This window comes from Melitaea cinxia, chromosome 21, assembly GCF_905220565.1.
Source record: "Melitaea cinxia chromosome 21, ilMelCinx1.1, whole genome shotgun sequence".
NCBI lineage: Eukaryota > Metazoa > Arthropoda > Insecta > Lepidoptera > Nymphalidae > Melitaea > Melitaea cinxia.
The window spans coordinates 13,441,399-13,465,333 of record NC_059414.1 but is presented as its reverse complement, the minus strand read 5'-3'; the positions used below and the strand labels follow the sequence as shown (position 1 = coordinate 13,465,333).

At 34.3% G+C, this 23,935-nt stretch overlaps 2 protein-coding genes across 2 annotated transcripts in view; both read right to left on the bottom strand.

The window, feature by feature from the left end:
- The window catches only part of LOC123663971 (protein unc-79 homolog), a 62,031-nt gene extending 50,576 nt beyond the window's left edge, over positions 1–11,455 (bottom strand). The window contains exons 1-7 of the mRNA XM_045598606.1: positions 11,401–11,455; positions 5,448–5,567; positions 3,670–3,831; positions 2,001–2,171; positions 1,831–1,923; positions 1,501–1,581; positions 1,005–1,109 (exon numbers count right to left, since the gene is read on the bottom strand). Coding sequence (XP_045454562.1) covers positions 1,005–1,109; positions 1,501–1,581; positions 1,831–1,923; positions 2,001–2,171; positions 3,670–3,831; positions 5,448–5,567; positions 11,401–11,455 — 787 coding nt within the window. The remainder of the gene's footprint in view (positions 1–1,004; positions 1,110–1,500; positions 1,582–1,830; positions 1,924–2,000; positions 2,172–3,669; positions 3,832–5,447; positions 5,568–11,400) is intronic.
- Positions 11,456–13,485: 2,030 nt separating this feature from the next.
- Positions 13,486–16,482, bottom strand: LOC123663854 (transient receptor potential channel pyrexia). The gene has a single exon (XM_045598499.1). The coding sequence runs from the start codon at positions 16,444–16,446 to the stop codon at positions 13,732–13,734; it is 2,715 nt and encodes a 904-aa protein (XP_045454455.1). The 5' UTR covers positions 16,447–16,482; the 3' UTR covers positions 13,486–13,731.
- Positions 16,483–23,935: the final 7,453 nt, after the last annotated feature.

Here is a 23,935-nt window from a genome sequence, read left to right as displayed (position 1 = left end):
TTAACATGTTAGTTGCCTTTAGAGGCCTACAATATCAGAAGCATCATCAGCGTATTGCATCCCTGGCAGCTTTAGCTACCTCGTTCATAAAGGTCAAGTCAAAGGTCACTCAAGGTCCACTGCGTATGAGCAGTAATATTTAGCTGAAATCTCTCTATATGATTTTGAGTACTTTCCTGACTGGGCTGTTCCAGTTGAGCGTTCCATACCTCATTGATGTACAAATAAATACTATTATATATAACACTAATTCTATCACATAACAAATGCAGTCTTACGTGACAAATGAACAAAACTCCTTTTTCCCTACTTTATCCCCCTTAATTTATATAAATTATTTACATGACTTCCGACAAGTGGTAGCTATAAATAGGCGTGCGGTTGTACTTTATCAACTTAATTAATATTATTCGTAAAGCCTGTGTCAATAATATTGAACTCCTGGTGAAAATAACTTAGCAATGATGCGTATAGCGCTTATTGTGATTTGTGTAAAGTTCTCATTTTGTGAAAATGTCTTTAAAACAAGTTGGCTTCGAAAAATTAAGTGAAAATTTGTAAAACACATTATTATTACCAAAAATCCCATTTACCTTTCGATTCTTCAAAACTCGACATTTTCTTAAAAATCTGGTTTCAAAGCTAAGAAAAAATAAGTTTGAAATATATAAAATAAAATTTATTACTGATTTTGATAGTACCTAATACTTTTATTAAATAACAATTTCCATAAAGTTTTCTAGATTAGACACAATTTTTATAACTAATTAAATAATTATTATAATAATATAAAATACCCCCAGAACAGCACACATGGTTCACAGATGGTTTGTTTCGATAGTAAAATATTATTATTATATAATAATTACAAAAAGCATTCAATAATTCAATAAATTTGTCTCTACCCTAATCTAAAATAGTCAAGGAAACACTTAAAAATTTATCACTCTATATTACTATAATAATTCTTAATACAATAACTATTTAGAATGCTAAATACTCACTGGAAAATTTACAAAGTAAGCCCTTTCTATCGAAGAGTTTGGCGTCGAAGGGCGGCCAGTAGTAGAACAGTAACTTTGCGGCAGAAACTCGCGCACCGCATGTTCCTATGGAAATATACATTCTTTTAAATCATTTACATAAATTTAAATTTATATTCAACCAACCTGCAATCTTCTTTCTTCAAAAATATAGTTTTATCCAGTACAATAACGTTTAAAGTCAGGTGTAATTGAGTTCCGATTAAACTTATTGACCCAACTTATAATTTTTATATTATTGCAATAAAATAATAAAATTGCCTCAATAAATGTGCCGATTTTAGGGAAATTCGCCTACATCATAAAAAAGAGGCAGAAAAATCTTGATCTGCATTACTGCGTCTCTTTTATTGTTGGACACAACTTAAGTAGGTAACTGTATATATTGTTATCTCAAATCCAGTTACAATGGGTGTACATATTGGATGATTTTACATTTATAGTTAGGTAATCGTACCGTATGCGATCACGCAGAGTAAATCCTTGACCACCCACTGCTTCATAGACATGAGACATTCCAGGAGTTGGCAGTGATGAGCTAAAATATGATGAAAACTTAGTTATAATGTGTTGTGATAGTGTACGGTGGGAGTCGAGAGAGAATAGTTCACGACACTGAAGGTGCCTTTTGAGGGTAAAATCATAATGTCTGAATTTTTTTGCCCAGAAAACTTAAGTCAGGAACAATTATAAATTGAATCATTAGATATTATTTATTGATTCAACAGTATTCAATTACCGTAGTGCAATTATGTACTTATGTTTTATATAAATATATGGTATTTACCAGGATTGTTCGAATGCTGGAATACCATCATAATAATGGCACCGACGGACTGAGACGCCTCACTTTCTTCCTCCATCCCGGAGTATCTACGTGCTGAAAAATTGGCCATCTTTTTATTCATCCTGTCTTAAAAACCTAGGCTAAATGGTTAAAATTTCTAAGTGACTCACTGATGGTAAACGGCAGTATGTAATAGCACAGCAGATTTAGAATTTCCTGGTGCAACGTCGCTGGAAAGACTGCCACACAGTACGCCACAAGATATGGTAAGTTGTCTATCATATCATATTCCAGGAAAGGTAGCAAGCACCCTAGGCACTGCAGGACAGCTTGACCAAACGCTGAAAAAAATTATTAAGTTCCGCTGTTGACAATCATAGAGACACACATATTCTGTTGTCTATTAACCTTTTTTGTCTGATATTAGACTTTTTACTTATTAAGCATACTAAATGTAAACCCACAGCCTATCTCTCGGAGGTAACATGATAGTACTCGATATTATCTAATATATAAAATTCTCGTGTCGCGGTGTTTGTAGTTAAACTCCTACGAAACGGCTTGACCGATTCCCATGAAATTTTGTGTGCATATTGTGTAGGTCTGAGAATCGAACAACATCTACTTTTCATCCCCCTAAATGTTAAGGGTAGTCCAATCCTAATTTTTCTTTTAGTTTTTTGATAAATTGTTTATTTTTTATTTTATTATGATTTGGCGTTAAAAAATACATACAACCCTAAATTTTCACCCTTCTACCACGAACCCCTATTTTTAAATAGCGTTTAGCAGCAAAACAACGTTTGCCGAGTCAGCTAGTAATATTAAAAAATAGTGTTTCTTTTTATTGTAGGTACATGATATATGGAATCGGAAATCATCATTAGTCAATACATTAGTAATAAATCATCATTAAATACTCTATTTCAAAGTGTAACTGACAAATTATCACGTTGGCGCATCCTTTACATACTGATCTGGTCTGCATTCTATCAGCGTCTTCAACACGGTTTGGTATGTTTCTCTCCTAGGCAGGTAGCAAGTACGACCAGAACAGTTTTAATTAGTTATACAACTGCAGCCCAATTAGATTTTAGTGTGTTTCTTGTCAAGACAGTGACAAGGTACTTTATCACTTTACTAATGGATATGAGATATACTTTCCACGCTCTTGATTCGGTGCGTCGGCGTAAGAATGTGCACGAGGATTTTGTGTATAAAAGTAGCCAGTAAACGAACTGGTGGGTCATCTGATAGTAATAACCGTAGCTTGTTAAGTAGCTTTAGGTGTACGAGTATGATGATCGAATTGACGGTTACCGACCTTGTGAGGTTTCATTCATACGTCCAGAAATTTTTATTTAAAATATAAATTATCCGAATGCCTCAATTGATTTAACGATGACTTTAAATCCTAATGTGTGGGTAACACAAAAATAAAATCGTTCAAATTAAAAATAACATGGTGTCGTTTCCTGTCAAAGATTTTCATTGTAATATGAAAAGTTAAATAGTTACGGGTTTTTGCAAAAAACTCACTATAGACGGCGCCACGGTTCGCTTAAACCGAATAGTAAAATCATGATATCAAAAATTTTGATCTAACGGGTACATCGTTCCATAGCCTAATTGGCTAGAGCACCGATAGGGTCAGTCGGAGATGCAGGTTCGATCCCCGCTGGAACGGTCGATTTTTGATATGATATTTAAAAAAAAAATGTTTAGAATTCCTAATGTGTAACACAAGAATAAAATCGTTCAGACTTTAAATTCTATTTTTGAAAGTGGTGGTCATTGTTACTAATACTTACTTAACTATTGTTATAACATTTTATATACCTTGTATCCCATATTGTAAATGTGGAGCAGAGTCGACAAGCTGTGATATTGCATTAAAAAGCCCCTTGTAATCTAAGTTGGGATATAACCCCATTCTTTCTGCGTCATTGTCGGCATCACGTATCATCTCTAAGGGAGATCTTGGTACATCTTTCAATACACCTAAAAATGAAATTAATAAATTAATTTCATTTCTGATCAAAGAAATTCCATAAGTAGTTTTGATGTGATGGATGAACAAGGAATAATAGATATACAAAAATTATAAATAAAACCACATTTTTTTTGCATCATTGTGATCGAGAGCATTTTTTTCTAATTATCTTCAGTAATGTACTGTACTGTACTTATTACAATTTTAATTACCAGTAAATAGATTTATCTGCTTTAATATATCTAATATATAAAAATCTCGTGTCGCGGTCTTTGTAGTTAAACTCCTCCGAAACGGCTTGACCGATTCTCATGAAATTTTTTATGTATATTGGGTAGGTCTGAGAATCGAACAACATCTATTTTTCATCCCCCTAAATGTTAAGGGTAGTCCACCCCTATTTTTTTTAATTTTGAAATAAATTATTTATTTATTTTTTCTACCACCAACCCCTATTTTTAAATAGCGTTTAGCGGCAAGACAACGTTTGCCGAGTCAGCTAGTCTTATATATAAAATTCTCGTGTCCCTGTTAGTTATCATACTCCTCCGAAACGGCTGAACCCAATTTTTATGAAATTTTGTGTGCATATCGGGTAGGTCTGAGAATCGGCCAACATCTATTTTTCATAGCCCTAAGTTATAAGGGGGGATTAAGAGGGTTAATAACATATATGGCAAAACTACGTTTGCGATGTCAGGTAGCAATAATATAAGAGTGTATCGAGCAGAGTCTAAATGAAAGATTACTTACATATAATCAATCTATACAAATAAATAAAATTGGAGTGTCTGTTTGTAATATGAAAATAACCACTTTTTTCTAAATGCATATACACGTATACACGGTACACATACCAAAACAACAATTTTTGTCTGTCTGTCTGTTTCTTCCGGCTAATCTCCGAAACGGCTGGACCGATTTTGACGGGACTTTCACTGACAGATAGCTGATGTAGTAAGGAGTAACTCATGCTACTTTTATTTTAGAATCTTATTCATTTTATAATTTTGCAAAGTGAACAATAACTTTTTTGTTAAATTCCACGCGGACGAAGTCGCAGGCACAGCTAGTCATATATAAATTATCACGATACGACTTACATGAAAATAGTCGTAGCAAAATGAGAACCAAACCAGATTCCTTAAAGATTCCTTTTTAAATTTTAGGTTACGATACAGGTGAAATAAGCTGGATGCCTAGTATTATGATATAATTATAATTGTCTTTCTGATTGTTTAATTTGGATAAACAGTAATTAATTATAAAAATTACATATAAGAAAGTAAAGATAGATAATACTAATTCGCATCAACAAAAGTAAAAGTAAAGTTACATTACACAATATATATGTACAGTTACAAAAGCAATTTATTTTATTTCCTAGTTCTCAAACCTCTAATTTTTTGTAGTTCCCCCCTTTTTATCAATCAATAAAAATCAATAAAAAATCAATAATAGTTTATTTAACTGTAAAGATACACATTACATGAAAGGAACAGTGAATCCCACACTAGGCAATGCCTGTGTCGTGGGATTCAACAACTCAAATAAATAATTACCAGGCGTAGTGCGGCTTAAGAAGATAATAAGTATATTTATAACTAACTAATACTATACTTACTTAGAAGTGTCTGCGAGAAGTACTTGACGGTGTTAGCGATATCCGTGCCCGATGGTAGGGGCTGTATGTTGTGCATCAGCCGCAGCTGGCAGTCATACAGGCTCCGAATCTTCGCAGTGACTGCAAACCTACTCGTTAGTACTTCTACACTTAAAACTTAACCTTTGCCCAATAATAAGCCACTACAAGACTTAGAGAATTGTTTGATAAATGGAATAATAAAATCATTCGTTAATCAAATGGAGTCTAAATAAACATAGGTAAATACTAGATTCAAATGTGTGTTTCAGTTCTGACACGTTCTTGAAGTTTACTCTTTTAAGAACGATTACTCTGATATGTAAAATATATCGAAAATGGCCGCGCAACATCGCTTTCTCGCAAGCGATATTTCACGGTCACACTCAAGGAAAGTTCTCATTACTGTTCCATACGATTTCACTCCCGATATCCTAGGAGTAAATTCCAAAAATAGTTTTTAAGTGCTCTTAAATAAATTCAACAGTCACATGCATTTGATGAAATGAATGTTTTAAAATAATCTAATTGTCTCAAATTTATACTTACCAGCATTAAGTTAAGGTATTGACGATACCTAAAATTTATTGCTATTGGTTTTAGTTCATTTAGCAGATGCAGCAGTCACACATAGATCACTCAATTCATGACATGCCATATCTAAAACTCTACATCGCAAGCATATTTCAAAATATAATATTTTACTAAACTATTCATCATTAAAGTAAACATAGTTTCAATGGTTCTTTTTTTTATACATTTTAATTTTTATTTAAATATATTCTAATTATCTTATAAGAATTAATATATAAAATAGTTATTAAAACCCAGTGAATACATGACCTATAACTTGACTTCACATGTGCTAGATCATACAAGACGTGTAATACGATTTTACAAAAACGTAAGTTAAATAATATCATCAAACATGACGTCATTTGTAGATCATGAAAAGAGTCATTTTTTATGTCAAATTGACATAGCTTATTTAGTTTGTGTTGGCAGGTCCGAAGGCCTACGGCCACGGAGGGGGTACGGGCCTCGAGGTTATCCTCTTTACCCGAGCTTTCATCACCAGGGCTTTGCCTCCGGGGTCACATTATTTCGGCTCTAACGGGCCAGGGTCATATAGCTCTCGGGGTCTTGGCCTGGTCAGTCCTGTCTGTCCAGATCCTGATAGGGGTGTTATCATTATTGTTTTTATCCATATTATATGTATTTCGTTTATATCTAAGCATAGTAATTTTATGCGTATAATTATATATGTTTATGTATCTATGTATGTATGTATTGTGCTGTATATGTATGAGTATTTGTACTTTATAGTTGATATTGTTCTAGGTGACACTAATTGTCACTTCTCTGTGTACACTTCCCTACCGCTTTCACTACGCTGAGTCCTATATGCCCAAAGGTTGTCTGGAAGAGATCGCTACTCTAGCGATAAGACCACCCTTGTACACTGTTTTTTATTTGTAATATGGTATTGTGTTGATTGTTGTTGTGTACAATAAAGAGTATCTATCTATCTATCTATCAGTTTTCACCATCCTGGGTTGATTTAGCGAACAACCAGTGCAAAGCCAAAACTCAGCATTAAAAGCCTCTTTTCCATCAGAATGATATAAGCCACATGATAATTCAATTTACATCGAGTAGGTACATTGTAAAGATTCAGTCGCACCCTCAGTCGTAGATTTACAACAAGCGAATTTCATGTTGACGGTATTAGAATATAAGGATATACTTGCCAGTTATAGTTTACAGTGAAATTTTTATTTATTTTATTAGTCTCTTATGGATGTCACAGAATTGAAAGTCGAATTATAAACCTACCGTAATTCCTTGTATAATCTTTGTCAATTATAATTTTTAAACGTCACACTACCTTCCACTATAATCACTTATCGATTTCTACAGTAATAGTTTTAAATATTACTATTTGGGTACCACTACTCTCACCGCCAGCGAAACAGGTACAATCCATGGCTGTGACCGTTGCGCCAACGCAGCGCAGAATTATATTAAAAAGACTTAATATATATTTATGTCATGCTTATTATATCACAGAATAACGTAATAAGTAGGAGATAATGATTCTTCCACGACTCAACGATGTCATTCTGACGTCATTTAGACGTCATAGTGTTCACTGGGAACTTAATGGAAAGACAAAATAATAGTTGTTTATAGAAAACACTTATATTTTTTAACCGACTTCAAAAAAAGGAGGAGGTTACTCAATTCGACCGTATATATATATATTTTTTTTTATGTATGTTCGGAGATAACTTCTTCGTTTATGAACCGATTTTGATAATTCTTTTTTTGTTGGAAAGGAGATATTCATAGTTTGGTACCATGATAAGGAAACCAGGATCTGATGATGGGATCCCAGAGAAATCGAGGGAAACTTTCAAAAATCGTAAGGGTGACTAGTAAATTTAATCATGTTTTCATTAAGTACTATAAAGCACTACTATTTAATAAAGGTCTGGAGTCGATCTGATGATGGAGAAGAAAGATAGTCGAGGGAACTCTTCAACAATTTATAGCAATTACCTGCTTTTTGAACTTAATTCGTTTCTATTGATGAGAACTTTGCACCTGTATGAGTTATAAGTGCCATTACAGTCTGATGATGGAGACAAAAGTTAGTCGAGGGAACTCTTTAACGATTTATAGCAATTACCTGCTGTTTGAACTTAATTCGTTTCTATTGATGAGAACTTTGCATATATATGAGTTATATATGCCATTTCAGTCTGATGATGGAGAAGAAAGATAGTCGAGGGTACTCTTCAACGACTTATAGCAATTACCTGCTGTTTGAACTTAATTCGTTTCTATTGATGAGAACTTTGCATATATATGAGTTATAAGTGCTATTTCAGTCTGATGATGGATACGAAAGATAGTCGAGGGAACTTTTCAACGATTTATAGCAATTACCTGCGGTGTGATCATCTGTCTCGCAGGACCAGGTTTGATGATAGAGCCCATAAACACTCGAGGGAATTTCTCAACAATTTACAGCAGTTACCTTTTGCTGTTTGACGACCGCTTTGATATAATGGTGCATGTGCCGTGTCGGCGGCGCCTAAACACCGACGGTCGCGGGTTCTATTCCAGCTCGGAGTGGATATTTATGTTTATATAAATATTTATTTTTGGTCTAGTTGTTAATCCTTGTGGTTCTCCCAACCTAGCCTCGGAGAACACGCTAGGCTGTCAGTCCCGGTTGTTATTACGTACACCTGATAGCGAACTTTACTCATAGTATGTCGACGCGTTAGCGCAGCGGTCACAGCGCCGGCTGTTGCGCTAGCGTTAGTGGGTTCAATCCCCGCGCACGACAGACATTTGTATTGGTCATATAGATGTTTGTCATGATCTGGGTGTTTGTGCTTGTGTATTGTGTATGTTTCCGAACTCCCGACATAAGAGAAAAAGCATCCTTGTTAGGTCTACCCATCACTAAAAATTGTAAAATAAAATAATTTTTAACAAAAAAAAAAACCGACTTCAAAAAGGAAACTAAAAAGTGAAAAATAAATTTACTTAGTACAAAGTAATTCGTATTTTGATGTAGTTAATCAGAAATGATTAAATAAATATTTTATAATTTTGAAGTTGGTGCCAAGTAAATACTACAACAACCTGGCTACAATAACAAATACAAACAGCACACACACAACAAACAAGTACAAAAAATATTATTAGATATGTCAAAACAATAACAGAATAATAACAGTATTCAACCTAATAGTCAATGAAACAAATTATGAAAGAAAACTGAATACAACTTATGAGTAGATACTAGAGTAGTTATGGTTTTACTTGGCACCGACTTCAAAATTATAAAATATTTATTTAATCATTTCTGATTAACTACATCAAAATACGAATTACTTTGTACTAAGTAAATTTATTAATTAATAAACGTACATGCAAATACTAGACAAAAGATTATTTATTTTATGCAACAGAATGAAAAGCTGTACTGAATAATTTACAAGAAAATTTTGTCAAACTATGCAGGCAAAGAAAAATAGGTAAATACATATATAATTAAGATATTGAAAACAGTGTAGTATTACATACATGTCCTAATGCAGAGGCCACTTAGGTTTACTAGATTTAAGAGTAGATTTCAATTATTTTTTTTAGTATAAAATGGTTTAATTTACAGGAAAATACGACATAATTAATAAGATATTATTTATATTTTTATTTATTATTTAATAGTTTGTCCTTCTACTTTAATTATTATTTTTAAATTTGGTTTTATACTACAATAATTACATGCTATGGAATGCAATACAAATATTGAAAGGTGAGCTCTAGGGAGTATTATTGACTGTACAATTTATGTGTTTTTATACTAGTTACATTTAATTTTTAATTCAATTCCAACAATGAGAGGCACTTAATTATAATTCATCGTTCATCATTTCAGCCTATCTCAGTCCACTGCTGGACATAGGCCTCCATAAGCTCACGCCAAAAATGGCGTGAACTCATGTGCTTTGCCCATAGTCACCACGCTGGGCAGGCGGGTTGGTGACCGCCGTGCTGGCTTTGTCGAACATAAGACGCTGCTGCTCGTCTTCGGACTGTGTATTTCAAAACCAGCAGTTGGATGGTTATCCCGCCATCGGTCGGCTTTTTAGGCTCCAAGGTGGTAATAGAACTGCGTTATCCCTTAGTCGCCTCTTACGACACCCACGGGAAGAGAGGGGGTGGCTATATTCTTCATTGCCGTAACCACGCAGCAAGCAATTAAATTAATATAAAAGTAAATTTCTGTTTATGTTTACCTAAAAAATCATTAATCATTTTTAAACATAAAAAAAAATATTTAACATTAAAACCGTACAATTGAAATTTAAGTTCAATTAGTCAATTTCATTTTACTATCTTCTTTCAGATAAAATTTTTATAATAATTTTAAAAAGTTGGTTTTATTAAGTATTTAAATTCATTTCTAATAATATATATATTTTTTATAAACTTACCTAAAATAGTTTAAAATTGAAACGTTCAATTTTCATAATTATATTAAATATTAAATTTTAAGAATTAGTAATGAGAGTTACTGGAATATGTTGTGCCGGATAAATAAAATAATAAAATAAAATTAAAATTAACTCTGATTCAATTAAAATAAGACACCATCTAAATATATAAACATTATAATCATGTACCATTAATAAACAAACCACTCGATAACAACAAACGGTTGTAGCTAAAAACACCAACATCTTTCAAGTCATCGCTACAACATCAAGTTGGGGTAGCAGGGGGTCACGAAAGGTCAACAACAAAACATCGAAGAGCATGGGGGTCAACATCGACATACCGTGGGACAGCGACACAAAAAACCATAAATGGGTACAACCATTACAAGAAAAAAGCTAGCATTGCCATCTTTTATTTTTATATTTTTTAGTAAGGGTGCTAATTTAAAAATAATAGGTTCTAATTTTAATTTTTAATAATTATTTATTAGTAGTAGTCTAGTTTGGGACATATCGAAAAAGCGACAGAAACTGAGCATCTAAGCTATAGAAAGATTTGAGGAAAGTTTGCTTAAAGTTATGGCAAAGGACTAGATGGCAAGACTATTGAGTCACGGACAGGTGAGAAGACTAGAGATCGTCGGGAGGCAAAGCAGTGATACAGGGCCGAGAACTCTGTGCAACAGTTACAAACACGCTCGTGGATACGAGCTCACCTTTCAGATTCAGCGGTTCCAATACAAGCTGCATGTTATCGAACGCTTGCGTGGACTGCATTAGGAACACATAAAGCTTTCTCTATAAATAAGGCCGCAATCGAGTCAACTCTGAAAAAGAAATGCGTTAATGGACATGCATGCGGCATTATCGTATATTAGAGCGGTAAAGCGACGTTTCATCACTAGTTAACTTACAAGCCGCCGCCCTCGTCCCCATGTTTATCAGTTGTATCTTAAAACTGCCCTGCATTTGAATGACACACGCGAAATGGACGGAAACACGTAATCAATACACCAATTTAGGTTTTAGCACGTTGTCCGTCTGAACGAAAGAGATGAGACCTAAATCTAGATATTCTTGCCTCTTCAATCTATCGATCGCTGTTGTTTGTTTTCAATCTTAGCGCGCAACTCGTGCAGTGAAGAGGGTTGCCATAGCGACAGACGTAGCTGTCAAATATTGCGTTCCGTTTTTGCATGAATAGAGATTATTATTTATATTTTAGTTAATAATGCGCTATAATTCCCAATTACTTGTGGCTGTATATAATAAAATGTAGATTGAATACACACTATTATTGATTTAGTGTGAAAAAAATGCAAATAGTAAACGTATATGTGTATATGTAATAGAAGTGAGTCGCTTCAACCTGTAATATCCCACTGCTGGGCATAGGCCTCTTTCTCCATGTAGAAGAAGGATCACAGCTTAATCCACCACATTGCTCCAATGCGGGTTGGCCGATATATTCCCTACTATTAGTAACGATCGCTGACAGGTATACATGATAACGACCGGGACCGACGGCTTAACGTGTTCTCTGAGGCACGGTGGGCAGACCCACAAGGACTAACGACCAAACCGGAAATAAATATTTGTAAAAACACAAATATCCACTCCGAGCGTGAATCGAACACACGTACCATTATACCAGTATAAAGTTAATAACTTGTAATTTTTTTAATTATTTATTCACAGTTTTGAAGCGCAATTTTTTTAGTAAAAAGATGTCTCACATTACGAATGTAAATCCAAAGAAATAATGCGATCAAAAATAATATCAATAGACTGATACGAAAATATATTAATCTGCTGTGAATATTTTTTATGATGTATCACGATTACTTGAATGGGTTTAAGAAAACCAAAAGTGATTATGGTTGTTGCTAGTGCTTTATTTACAACACACTTGCACAGCAAAATATTTTATAAGAAATGTAATTCATTTTTGAAGTGAAACTTGCACCTAGCATGAGGGGTAAAATTTTTACGGATCAAACGCGAATGAATTTTTATACGTCCATACCACCATGATGAATACACCGGTTCTACCGATCACCAAAGTAAAGCAAAGTCGGGCGCGGTCAGTACCTGGATGGGTACCGCCTGGGAACACCGCGTGACGTTGGGTTTTTGTTTTTGTTTTTTCATTTAGTTTTTGTAATGAACCTTAACATAAAAAATTATAGATTACATTATGAAACTCACAACTACTTTTATTAGAATAAATACTTAGAGTAAAGCGTATTAAAGAAATTCGAGATACGAAATGTAATCAGTCTATAATCAACATAATTTAACAAAATACATCATACAATCATGTTCTTGCGGATAATTTATTCTTTCATGACGTACAAAAATTGAAACATTGTAGGACTTTTTTACAACTTACAGAAAAGAACGTATTCTATTTATAAATATATACAACGCTTGCAGCTCGACAAAACAGAGCCACCTAGCGTGTACTATAGAAACTACAATGGTTGTTAAAGTAATATCGATAGTATTACATTGCAAACTAATAACTAGATGGCGTTGGAACTTAGCTAGCTTTTTTTCAAATTCATTTAGTTTTTTTTCAACTACTTTTTTTCATTTAGTTTGCCAAAAGAAGTTTCACTTCTAATATGAATACTTTGTACGCACGCATTTTTTTTAGATTTTACCACTTTTTCGTCAGTGTGCTTATGAAATAATTTTTGTCTTTTTTTTTGTTAGCGTTTTATGATTTTTTTTGCAGCTTTGCGTTCTAAAAAAATTTAGAAAAAGGTCGAATAAAAAGTATTAGCTAGTGTTTGTGTATCAGTATCTTATACTGCTTTTTCAGATCTATTAAAATATAGAAAGAGAAAAATATAATTGAACTTTAAAATCATTCTAAAATTACCTTGGATTTATTTAATATTGACTGATATTTTTATAGTTTTTAACTCATTCACTACTCTATAGAAAAGAGTTAAGTAGAAAAACATATACTTAAAAGGAAATAAAAAAGGTTGTACACATTATGAAAAATAAATTTATTCTCATGATAAATTATATCACAAAATCCTTACGCACTATTTCATTTCCGATCACAGTTCATCGTTTTTTATAAACATAATTTTTAAAAACATTCAAAATCGAAAAAAATCCGTTTAAGTTCTTGATCGTTCACGGTTCTAAACGTAAATAAACAATTACCTTTCCCCATAGTTTATTGACTTGTACCGTTGGCATTGAAATATAAACGATCCATTATATCATCAACGGTTATCTATCGCGCCAGCCAGTGCCTGTTGTATTACAAGCTGTTGTGCATTTATAAGCTTTTTCAATTCCTTAACCTCTTGCGTTAGCTGACGAACATTTTCTGACGTTTCATCCAATCTCGCTTGAAGATTGCCAAGACCTGATGAATATCCATATTCCCGGTAGCCAGAATCGTTGTTATTTTCATACTTTTTGAAACACGAATACGCCCCTGTAGTTGATCCATTCGAAGATATTGTGTGACCATATTGTTTCCTCATTTTCGCTATGTCGTACGCTGCCATCATAATATCTCTCGGTAAACGTTTCTCACTTGGATTCAATGGTTTTACACTAAGAACTACTCTGTACGCTTGTGGCGATACGAGAGCGGAAGAATGTAAAATTTTCAAAAGGCACTTGGGCAAATAACCGTTGAACAATGCCAGTTCCATGTAAGAGATCAGTTTCGTTTGTCTGACGAGCTTAGAGAGGCCGGCGGTTTTTCTTAATCCTTGTATGTCGTGAACTGCGATACCTACAAGTAAATTCATAAGCACGACTGTAACGAACATAAGAAAAAGGACGTATGTTATTTGTGCAGAGAATTCCAACAACACCGGTGGGTCGTTTCCATCTGGTTCATTTAATAATAAATCTAAATTGAGTTCTCCTATCATCATCGTTAAAACTGTTATGAAACCCATAAAGGGATTAGCGAACGATGACGAATCGGGAAATATTACGCAGAAACTTATCGTGAACCCGATGAGGATGCAGGAATAAGCCATTAGTAGTTTTGCGAATTCCTTCTGTACTTTCTGATACATAGCGACGTACGTCCCAAAAACTGGTAGCTGACCGATCATCATCATTAAATTTGTCCAACCAGCGAGAACTGCGAAGGCTCCCACGTGATTCTGCCACGTGTATGTTATATTTGTGTAAATATAGGATATCAAAAACACGCTCACTATAACAAACCACTCAATAATGTTTTCTGATTGCATTAAATACTGTTTAACGGTAGAATAGCCTGCGATGCCGTATACCTTTCTGAATATCTCAAAAATTGTTATACCAGCAAGCACCCACCATTGCATTTCTATTACGAATGGATTTTTCCTAAGTAAATCTCCGAGTATGGACTGTTTTTGACATAGCTCCTGTTCTTGAATCGTCTCTTCCATATCTTTGCTTCCATTATAACAATTGTGTGCAAGTGCGGTTAATACATAAAGTGTCAAACAAAGAACGAATATAAAGCTTAAAAATAAACGAGCTACGTAGTATTTGCGTATTTTCTCCCATTTAATATAAAGAAACGCAGAACATAGAGGGTGTAGAAGTACTTCTTTTTGACCTTCATCTACAAATGTGTTAAGATAACTTATTTCTCGCGGATAGCAATGCTGAAGTATGCTGCGGAAATCGAGTTCAAGTTCAACTTCTCGGTTGCTCGTTTGTGAGTGGTGTAATGTGATTGCGCAGTCCAGTTTCCTCGTTACCATCGCAAGTGATGCGGGTGTCTTTCTGGCGATTACATTAAGCGCTGAGTTTCCTTTTTTAGACCGCGTCGTTACATCAGCACCGTGGTAAATTAATGTCTCAACGCAAGCAGAGAGACCGTCAAGTGCAGCTAAGTGCAATGGCGTGAAACCATACTCATCCTTTTGATTGACATTTGCTCCCCAACTTATCAACGTTTCGATGATGTCACAAGCACTGTCTGACTTGCCAATAGCGGCGTGAAGAGGCGTTCTTTTATCGAAATCCATTGAGTTCGGTTCAGCATTTCCTTTCCGGAGTAATGACTCCACACATTCTAGACTCGCAGAGCGCGCTGCAAGATGTAAGGCAGTAAATCCTCGATGGTTTTTTAAGCTGGCGTCTGCACCTTTACTTAGAAGTAAATCCACACATTCGACAAAACCACCGTCAGCTGCTAAATGTAGTGCTGTCGATTCTCGGTCACCCACTCTTGTTCTTACATTAGGATCGGCTCCAGGTGTTTCCAACAATATTGCGAGGCACTGAATCATTCCAAGATCTGCGGCAAGGTGGATGGCGTTTGTGCCACCAGGCTCAATTTGATTGACGTCGACCCCATGTGATATGAAAAGTTTTAAACAATCTACAGAATTAGCTCGAACGGCGCAGTGTAATAGGCCACCTTCACAATTTATATATTTCACAGCCGCATGTACAGATGCGCCATGTTTAATCAGTAAATTAGCCACTTGTACAGAATTCCCGAATGCAGCACAATGAAGCGGTACGAAGCATCTCGGCATATAATTAGGATCCGCTCCGCAAGACAGCAAGTAATTGGCGCACTCCGTCGAGCCGCTAAATGCGGCCGCGTGTAGAGGAGACAAACCGAGCGCGTCGAAATATAAGGGATCAGCGCCGGCTTCAACGAGAGGTTGTAAAAAATAATCATACTTGAGAAAGGCGGCCCAAAATAAGCAAACATTCCTTTCGGCTTCCGATGCTGTTGCGAATGTATTAACGGCAGTATCAATTGTAATTACGCCCGATTCCAATTCGTCAAGAAGTCTCAGTCGTCCACCGACTGCTCGCATTTGTTCGTAAGCGCTCTGACGTAGCGAGTCCGAGCATATATGCGCAGTTAGGTCCAGCGGGGGTTCTTCGAAGCTGTCGTACATGTTGGGGGCGCTTTCTGCCGGGGGTGATGACCCGGCGAGGACATACTCAAGGTGACCCATGGATGGGAAGGCCCTTTCGAGGGACTCCTCATCGAGGGGGGCGGCCTGTGCTCTTGCGGGGGAGCTGAGGACGCGAGACACCCTCTGTCTCCGGTCCATGTTCTGGGGTTGTCCGGGGGCATCATCGGGCTCATCACGAGTTCGGCGCGAGCGAAACCAACGCGAGGAGAGGAGGCTGCGAGTTGTGGGCATGCGGGCGGTCTGCGCGGGACTGAGCGCCTGCCCGCTATTGTCCGTCAATTGCAGAGATGTAGATGAATCGCGCGCACCTTTGTTGTTAAAGATCCTATACACTGGTAAGATGGAAATTATTTTACTAGGTAAATTTTTAATATTGTACATGTTATATTTATAATTTAATATATAATGTTTTATAAGATTTGAGATGTGATTTTAACGTCCTATCTTCAGCTTTAAAAACTAATAGTATGAACTTATCAAGAGTGATAATTATTAGAAACGACGACATACTGAAGTCAAAATATTTTAATTATAAAATAATATAAGAGTTTAATTTAATTTAAATAATTTTATGTTATATTTTTGAATGAATTAATATGTTATTTTCGTTAATGATATTTAAAATCACTTCAATTAAGCTAGTTATAAACAACTGCTTTGTTTTAAGAACTACGATGCTTGTGATAGACAAGTAGAAAATACCTAACATAGCAGTATTATTGGTCAGTCAATCTAAAGGATCCCTTACAACGATCAAACGCTATTAACAATGGCCGGTCGAGCAGCGCGGCTCCCAAGTCTTTTTGCAAGTATTTATTTAAGTACAATATTTTTTTCGTCATGACTTCTTTTCATATTGTAACGTTACCGAAAACCCTTTAGTAACCACAATATTTTCTAATATTAGCTTTCGAAAACGTAAAACAAAGAATATTTTAACATAAAGTTTTACAAAAGAATTTTCTGAAGTAAGATTTGATTTGCATTAGTTTAAGAAAAAAAAAGTACTAAGATTAATATAAAGCCCTTCATCGAAAAATAAACTTTCCAAAACAAAAATAATTTTTCAATTCGAAGCAGTAGTGTCTTAAACAAAAAAAAACAAACTTTTCAGCTTTATAATATTCTTATATATAAAAATCTCGTGTCGCAATGTTAGTTAACATACTCCTCCCGAAACGGCTGGACGGATTTTTATGAAATTTTGTGTGTGTATCGGGTAGGTCTGAAAATCGGCCAACATCTATTTTTCATACCCCTAAGCTATAAGGGGGACATTAAGGGGGTTAATAACATATATGGCAAAACAACGTTTGCGGGGTCGCCTAGTTAGTAGATATATAGATTTCTCACTGCTTAGGTACTGGCTCTAAACTTACGAAAATTTTATTGAACCCAGAATCTAGAGCGTTTGAGTGAAGATTATTAGTAGATAAGAGTTTTTCTGTATTTCGCAGGAACATCAGATTTCAGAAGAAATCTATTATTTATAAACACATCAGCCCATTGTCTAAGTTTAAACAATAAAAGACAAAACTGTATGCAAAAAACGAAACATAAACATGGAATATGTTTTCTTTTATATGTAACCTCTCTACATAATGATTATTGTTGAATTAATACAATAACAAACAGAAACTATTGTTTTTCCTTAGAAGTCGTACATAGATGAATGTGTAAGGTGCAACTTCACGACTAGCCCATTTTCGGACTTTGATGTTTTACTGTTTTAGAGATTTAGGTGTGTCGAAATCAAGATTGATCAAGTAAAGTGGTTAAATGGTTATGGTTTCTGGTATGTTGTGGTAATGTTATGGTAGCCACACTGGGATTACCTATTATAATTTGTGTTTTAATCAGAAGTTTCCGAGATTACTGAACTCAAACCCTTGAATTCTTAATATAATTCTTATAATCATAATTATTAAAATTCTACTGATAAAGGAAACAATAATATCGTTTTCATAATACAAATATGTAATTATCAACACATTGTTTCGTTGTTTTCTTCAATATTATGTGGGAAAATAAGTCATGTGAAAAACTAGATGTGTTTTTAATCTTAATAATGGTTTTATATTGAATTTTATGACTTGGTTAACCTGTTATTATACCTATACTAATTATACTGACTATCCACTATAATTAGTATAGGAAATAATTGTAGTGATAGTAGTTTTCTATTTTGTTTTTCTTGCTTATCGTAACTCTAGAACACCTAGCCAATTTAGAATAAGTACCTATATAGAATAGCTGCAGAAAATTTGCTTGCTTATAGAAATTTTATCATACTATCCTTGATTACTAATATTAGTATCCAAAACAATTTTTGTTGTGACAATTCAATAATATCATTAAAAAAATACATTTTTTGATCGTACCTTGATTATTTGGTTTTTCTAAGTTTTTTTTTTGCTTTCACTTTTGCCATATTTTTTAATACGTAAAATAGCTCAAATGCTCCAATCGTTTTGACAATTTAGAGATATTTGTCAAAAAAAAATGGACCAAATTGCTTAGAATTCTTGGTTAATATAACTTTATTTATATCGTTTCTCATATACCTACTGTTATTAAAATTCCCACATTTTCGTGTACCATAAAATTTCAGCAACAATGGGAGCATTTTCCAGTAACACAGGAAATACTTTTGTGTGAATACAATGCAATTGGTTACAGACGTAATGCTCATTGAAAATCATTCATATCATGGCAAGGTCGTGACAATCCCATGGATTACATACGTAATTGGATATCAAAGCCCACATCGCTTTCATGAATTAGATTAGGAAATTAACAAAATTACAAATTGTGTCTCTGAATACCAATTCCTGAAAATTGCAGTTAATATCCTGATTTTTCATACCAATTGCAATTTGAAAATGTTTAAAAAATAAAATGCTGAAAATTCATCACGAAATCATGTCAAGCAAAACATTTAGGGCAGAAGTGTTTAAAGTAGAAGTTTAGATATTTTGTTTTTATTTCAGTACATAGTGGTTATCTACGAGCAAATATAGCCTACTTTTCTTCATTTCGTATTTTGCATCTTCAGCACGAAAAAGCTTGTGATGAAAGAATCTAGCAACTTTCCACGATTCTTTTCAGTTTGTCTGACCAAAAATTCCATAGTAAAATATAAAAAAAAATAATAAATTACTTTTTTTAATTTGGCTTCAAAAGCACATTTATGTCGTTATTTTATAAATAAAAAAATATATTTGTTCTTAACAAACTAATTATACTCTGTTAATGTGAAACTACCACCTATTCAGAATTGCCAAGAAACTACTCAATTACTCATTAAAAAAAAACTTTTAAATGTAACACATTTGGTCAAGCCTTGAATGAAATACTGTGGCACCACACCAAAACGACCGAAACCAACATTAACGAAAAAAAGTAAACCAAAACATTAACGAAAAAAAAAGTAAAGCTATCAATTACAAGTGTGAATGATTTAAGTAGGAGAAATACGCACCACGGCAAAGGTCTTATAATTCCATTAGGTTGTCTTAAGCACGTGACTGAGTACCATATCAAGTGACCCTAGAGACTATCCTTTATCCTTTACCTGTCAAAATTTGAATTTACTTCTTTCATTGGTATCCCGCTTTCCATGTCAATGTTTCGTGCTATAAATAAATCGTAGAACATAATCTTATAACCTTATCCTCGGTAAGGTCAATTCCTGGTTCGCTCAGCAGATATCCTCACAAAGATGAGGAATAGCTGTAATGACCACAATTGTCCACTTCCTTTGCATGGTTTTAGTAATACGTATGTTATCGTTCGTTTGTTTTTATTGTTTGTATGATTTTGTAATTTGTTAATAATGGTTTAAAAGAAAATCTTATTACTTGGTATAACAAAATTAATTTAAAAAAAAATTACGATTATCAATGAAAAGAAATTGATGCCGTCGGGTTAGGAAATAGGTTAGACTATATAATGATACAATAAATTCTTATAAAAAAATTTCTATCAAACCTTTTAAGAAATACAACAACCTGTAAACATTACACTAACATACCTCTTTTATACGATTGGAGTTCTATAGCACACTACTACACTGTGCGTTTACGGATAGGCGTGTCTCAAAATTTCGCAAGCACAATTAAAAACAAGGTGAGTTTAATAATTAAAAAAAAAAAGAAAAGAAAAAAAAAAATACCAGTGGCTTAAATTTAATTCTGCAAAAATATGTAAGCGATTTCCATGGGCTGTCAAATAGGTAATCTGGGTTTTAAGGTGCATACTTCGCATGAAAAAACTATAAACCTGTTGCTACACTGAATATTCTGCTCTAAATTACGACTGGCGTCAACAGGTTACGCTAAACGCTTTCCATCATCCTGGCAGTATTAAAAAAAAAATACTCAAAATTCCACGCTCTTAGACTATAAATTGCGTGTTGATATCTGTCAAGTCTTATGACATAAGTAGATAATCGCAATGTCTACCAGATGTAATTAGATTTTTCTCGAACAATGAGTCAGATCCACGAAGAACATGTCAATTAATGATCTATACTTAGAATGCAAAAACTCTCATTAGAATTCAGTTTAAGTATACGTTTAAATTGATTTAATAACAAAAATTTTAGACAAAGCAATAACTTTAAAAATATGAGATAGCTTCCTCGGTCAAGATTCCTAAGCACTTGATAATAAAATTAATAAGTGCCGGCCTCTTGACGTCCCGTAGTTAACTGAAATCCTGTTACTAAATATTCAAAACACATACACCCCACAAACAAAATATCAAAATTACGACAAAGAATTGTAAAAGGTAACCGTTAGCGAACGCAATACATCAATTATTATCATTATAATATAATGTGACATGTTATTGATCAAGCAGAAGAGATTCAAATTGCGTATTGCCTGTGATGGCCTATGGATCATGACTTCAGCCTAATACAGTCCACTGCTGGACATGGCCTCCACAAGTTCGCGCCAAAAATGGCGTGAACTCGCGTGTTTTGCCCATAGTCACCACGCTAGGCAGGCGGGTTGGTGACCGCCGGGCTGGCTTTGTCACACCGAAGACGCTGCTGCCCGTCTTCGGCTTGTGTATTTCAAAGCCAGCAGTTGGATGGTTATCTCACCATCGGTCGGCTTTTTAAGTTCCAAGGTGGTAGTGGAACTGTGTTATCCCTTAGTTGCCTCTTACGACACCCACGGGAAGAGAGGCTATAGTTTTACTTTCGTAACCACAGCAATATGGCCTTATGGATATGAAGGTTATTTTCCGCTGAGCTATTGATAGAATTTTATATATTAATTATTGTACAACCTTCCGCCATCGGAACACTAGGCGCGGTCGATCGTTCCATCCTTATGTCATCGATATGCCACCTACGCCCACAAAACGCTTTGGCTCTACTTTCCTGATGCGCACAGCTAAGGAATGAAACTCGTTGCCCGCGTCTGTGTTTCCCGAACGATACAATCTGGGTGCCTTCAAGGCCAGAGTGAATAGGCTGTTATTAGGCAGGCATGCTCCACCTTCGACCGCATCGTCACTTAACATCAGGTGAGATTGTGGTCAAATGCCTGCCTATTTGTCATAAAAAAAAAAAAAAAATTGTGGGCCGGATTTTTTGTCGCCTATAGACGTCGTTGGCGCACAGGGCTCGCAACTGCTTGTCAAGTATAGATGACTTTGGCGTTCAAAAGGTTCAAAAATTGTTTTTCCTTGTTTACAAATAGATTATTTGTTACTTAGACAGATGTAGAGAATTGTACCTTCAAAAATTATAAAAGCACTTTTATTTTTTTCATAAGCATAGATTTAAAAACGTACAATGCCACATATTCTGTACAATTTGAATATCATGACCATTTTTGCTAATTATTATAATCCATTGAAGATATAAAAGGTTCCGCTATAACTCATCTGAGGGCATTAGCTAATAATTGTAACTAATAAGATGAACGTAAATCTTATCACCTACAAGTATGTAGGTCTCTATTATGAGGAGGTCTGTCATTCTCTTAACGTATCTGAAAATTGAAATACCCGAGAGAAGATAAGGCGGCCTATACACTTAAAAACTATGTCAGCACATGACGGTATCACAAAAACGAAATTACCTCAAGAGGGCGTTGTTAATGGTCATTATTTAATTTTGTCAACATCACCTTTACTGAACGTGTCAAGTGGTACATCATATTTGACTGACTAAATATTCTTTATGCTCGGAATATAAGTATTAGTTAATATTCCTTCATTATCATTTCAAAGCTTAAATGATTAAAGGTTATTTTTTTTTTTTGTTTTTCTACACATTTACCTAAGCATTTAGAAAAGCTTTAACAGCATGACTAAAAAATTTACACATTAGTTTTAGTTTAAACAAGTTGATTGATTGATTGATTGGTTTAATGGCTTTCAGTTGTGCCAGAGAAGCAAGGTTGATTCCGCCAATGTCACGTAGAGTGGAGACCACACGTAGGAGATTGATAAGTCGGTGCAGTTGAGATAACAGTCTAAATTTAATTTTGAAAACAGGCAAAATAGTCAGACTTTTATTGTTGCACCTTAGCCTAAAGCAACACAAATATTTAATGTTAAACTAAGACTACAACTGTTAGTAACTATTACAAACTAATTACACTAGGACAGAGACATGATTTATTTACAACTTAATTTTATTTATTTCAAAATATTTACACAAAAATCTACAATAGGGACTAAACACCAACATTAACAAACATTGAACATTTATAGGGCGGGGAATATCACAGCGAAGGATGTCGTAAATAGGACGGAGGAGTTTGGGACAGGAAAAAAAGGATGTGGAAAACCGTGCCTACGTCAAGGCCACATTCACACAATGAGTGGTCACAAACTCTGATTTGTTAAACAAGTTCCCAGTGAACATTATTAGTCTTACGTCAGAATGACACAGTTGAGTTATGGAAGGATCACTATTTCCCACTTTTTTTAAGTTATATCGTGTGTGTATAAGTATGACATAGATATGATGTCTATTTAATATAACTCTGACCTCACAGATCAGATGTTAATGTGATATATAAATGATGTTTGTTCTCATAAATGCTACCTATCTAACTATCCGCCTTAATGCTACATATCCGAGTAAATTATCAAATAATTTTTACATCAATATTAATTCGAGAGACATATTCGAAATGACATAAATGTGACGTCCATTTTAATTCATCTGGATCTTACTAACATTTATGTGACATAATAATGACATCAAGTTATTATCATAAACGTCATCCATATATGACATAACAATTACATAATTTTTTAATCAAACGGATATCCTATTTAGTCAACAGAATCTGTTCAGTACATGAACATAAATTGTAAAATTATTGTAGAATTATAGTGAAAAATAGTGCATCATAGATAATAAAATTAGTTAATTAAATAAGTCTCAAAAAAGGTGTAATAATGGCAATAATTTATCTTTAATATTAAAGTTTTGTGTATGGCAATTTTCCTCTTCTTCTTCTCTCTTGGACGGCCATTGCGTTAACAAATAAAAAAT

Excerpts from the sequence above, each read along its gene's own strand:
- LOC123663854 (XM_045598499.1), bottom strand. The coding sequence starts at position 16,446 with ATGGGTCACCTTGAGTATGTCCTCGCCGGGTCATCACCCCCGGCAGAA.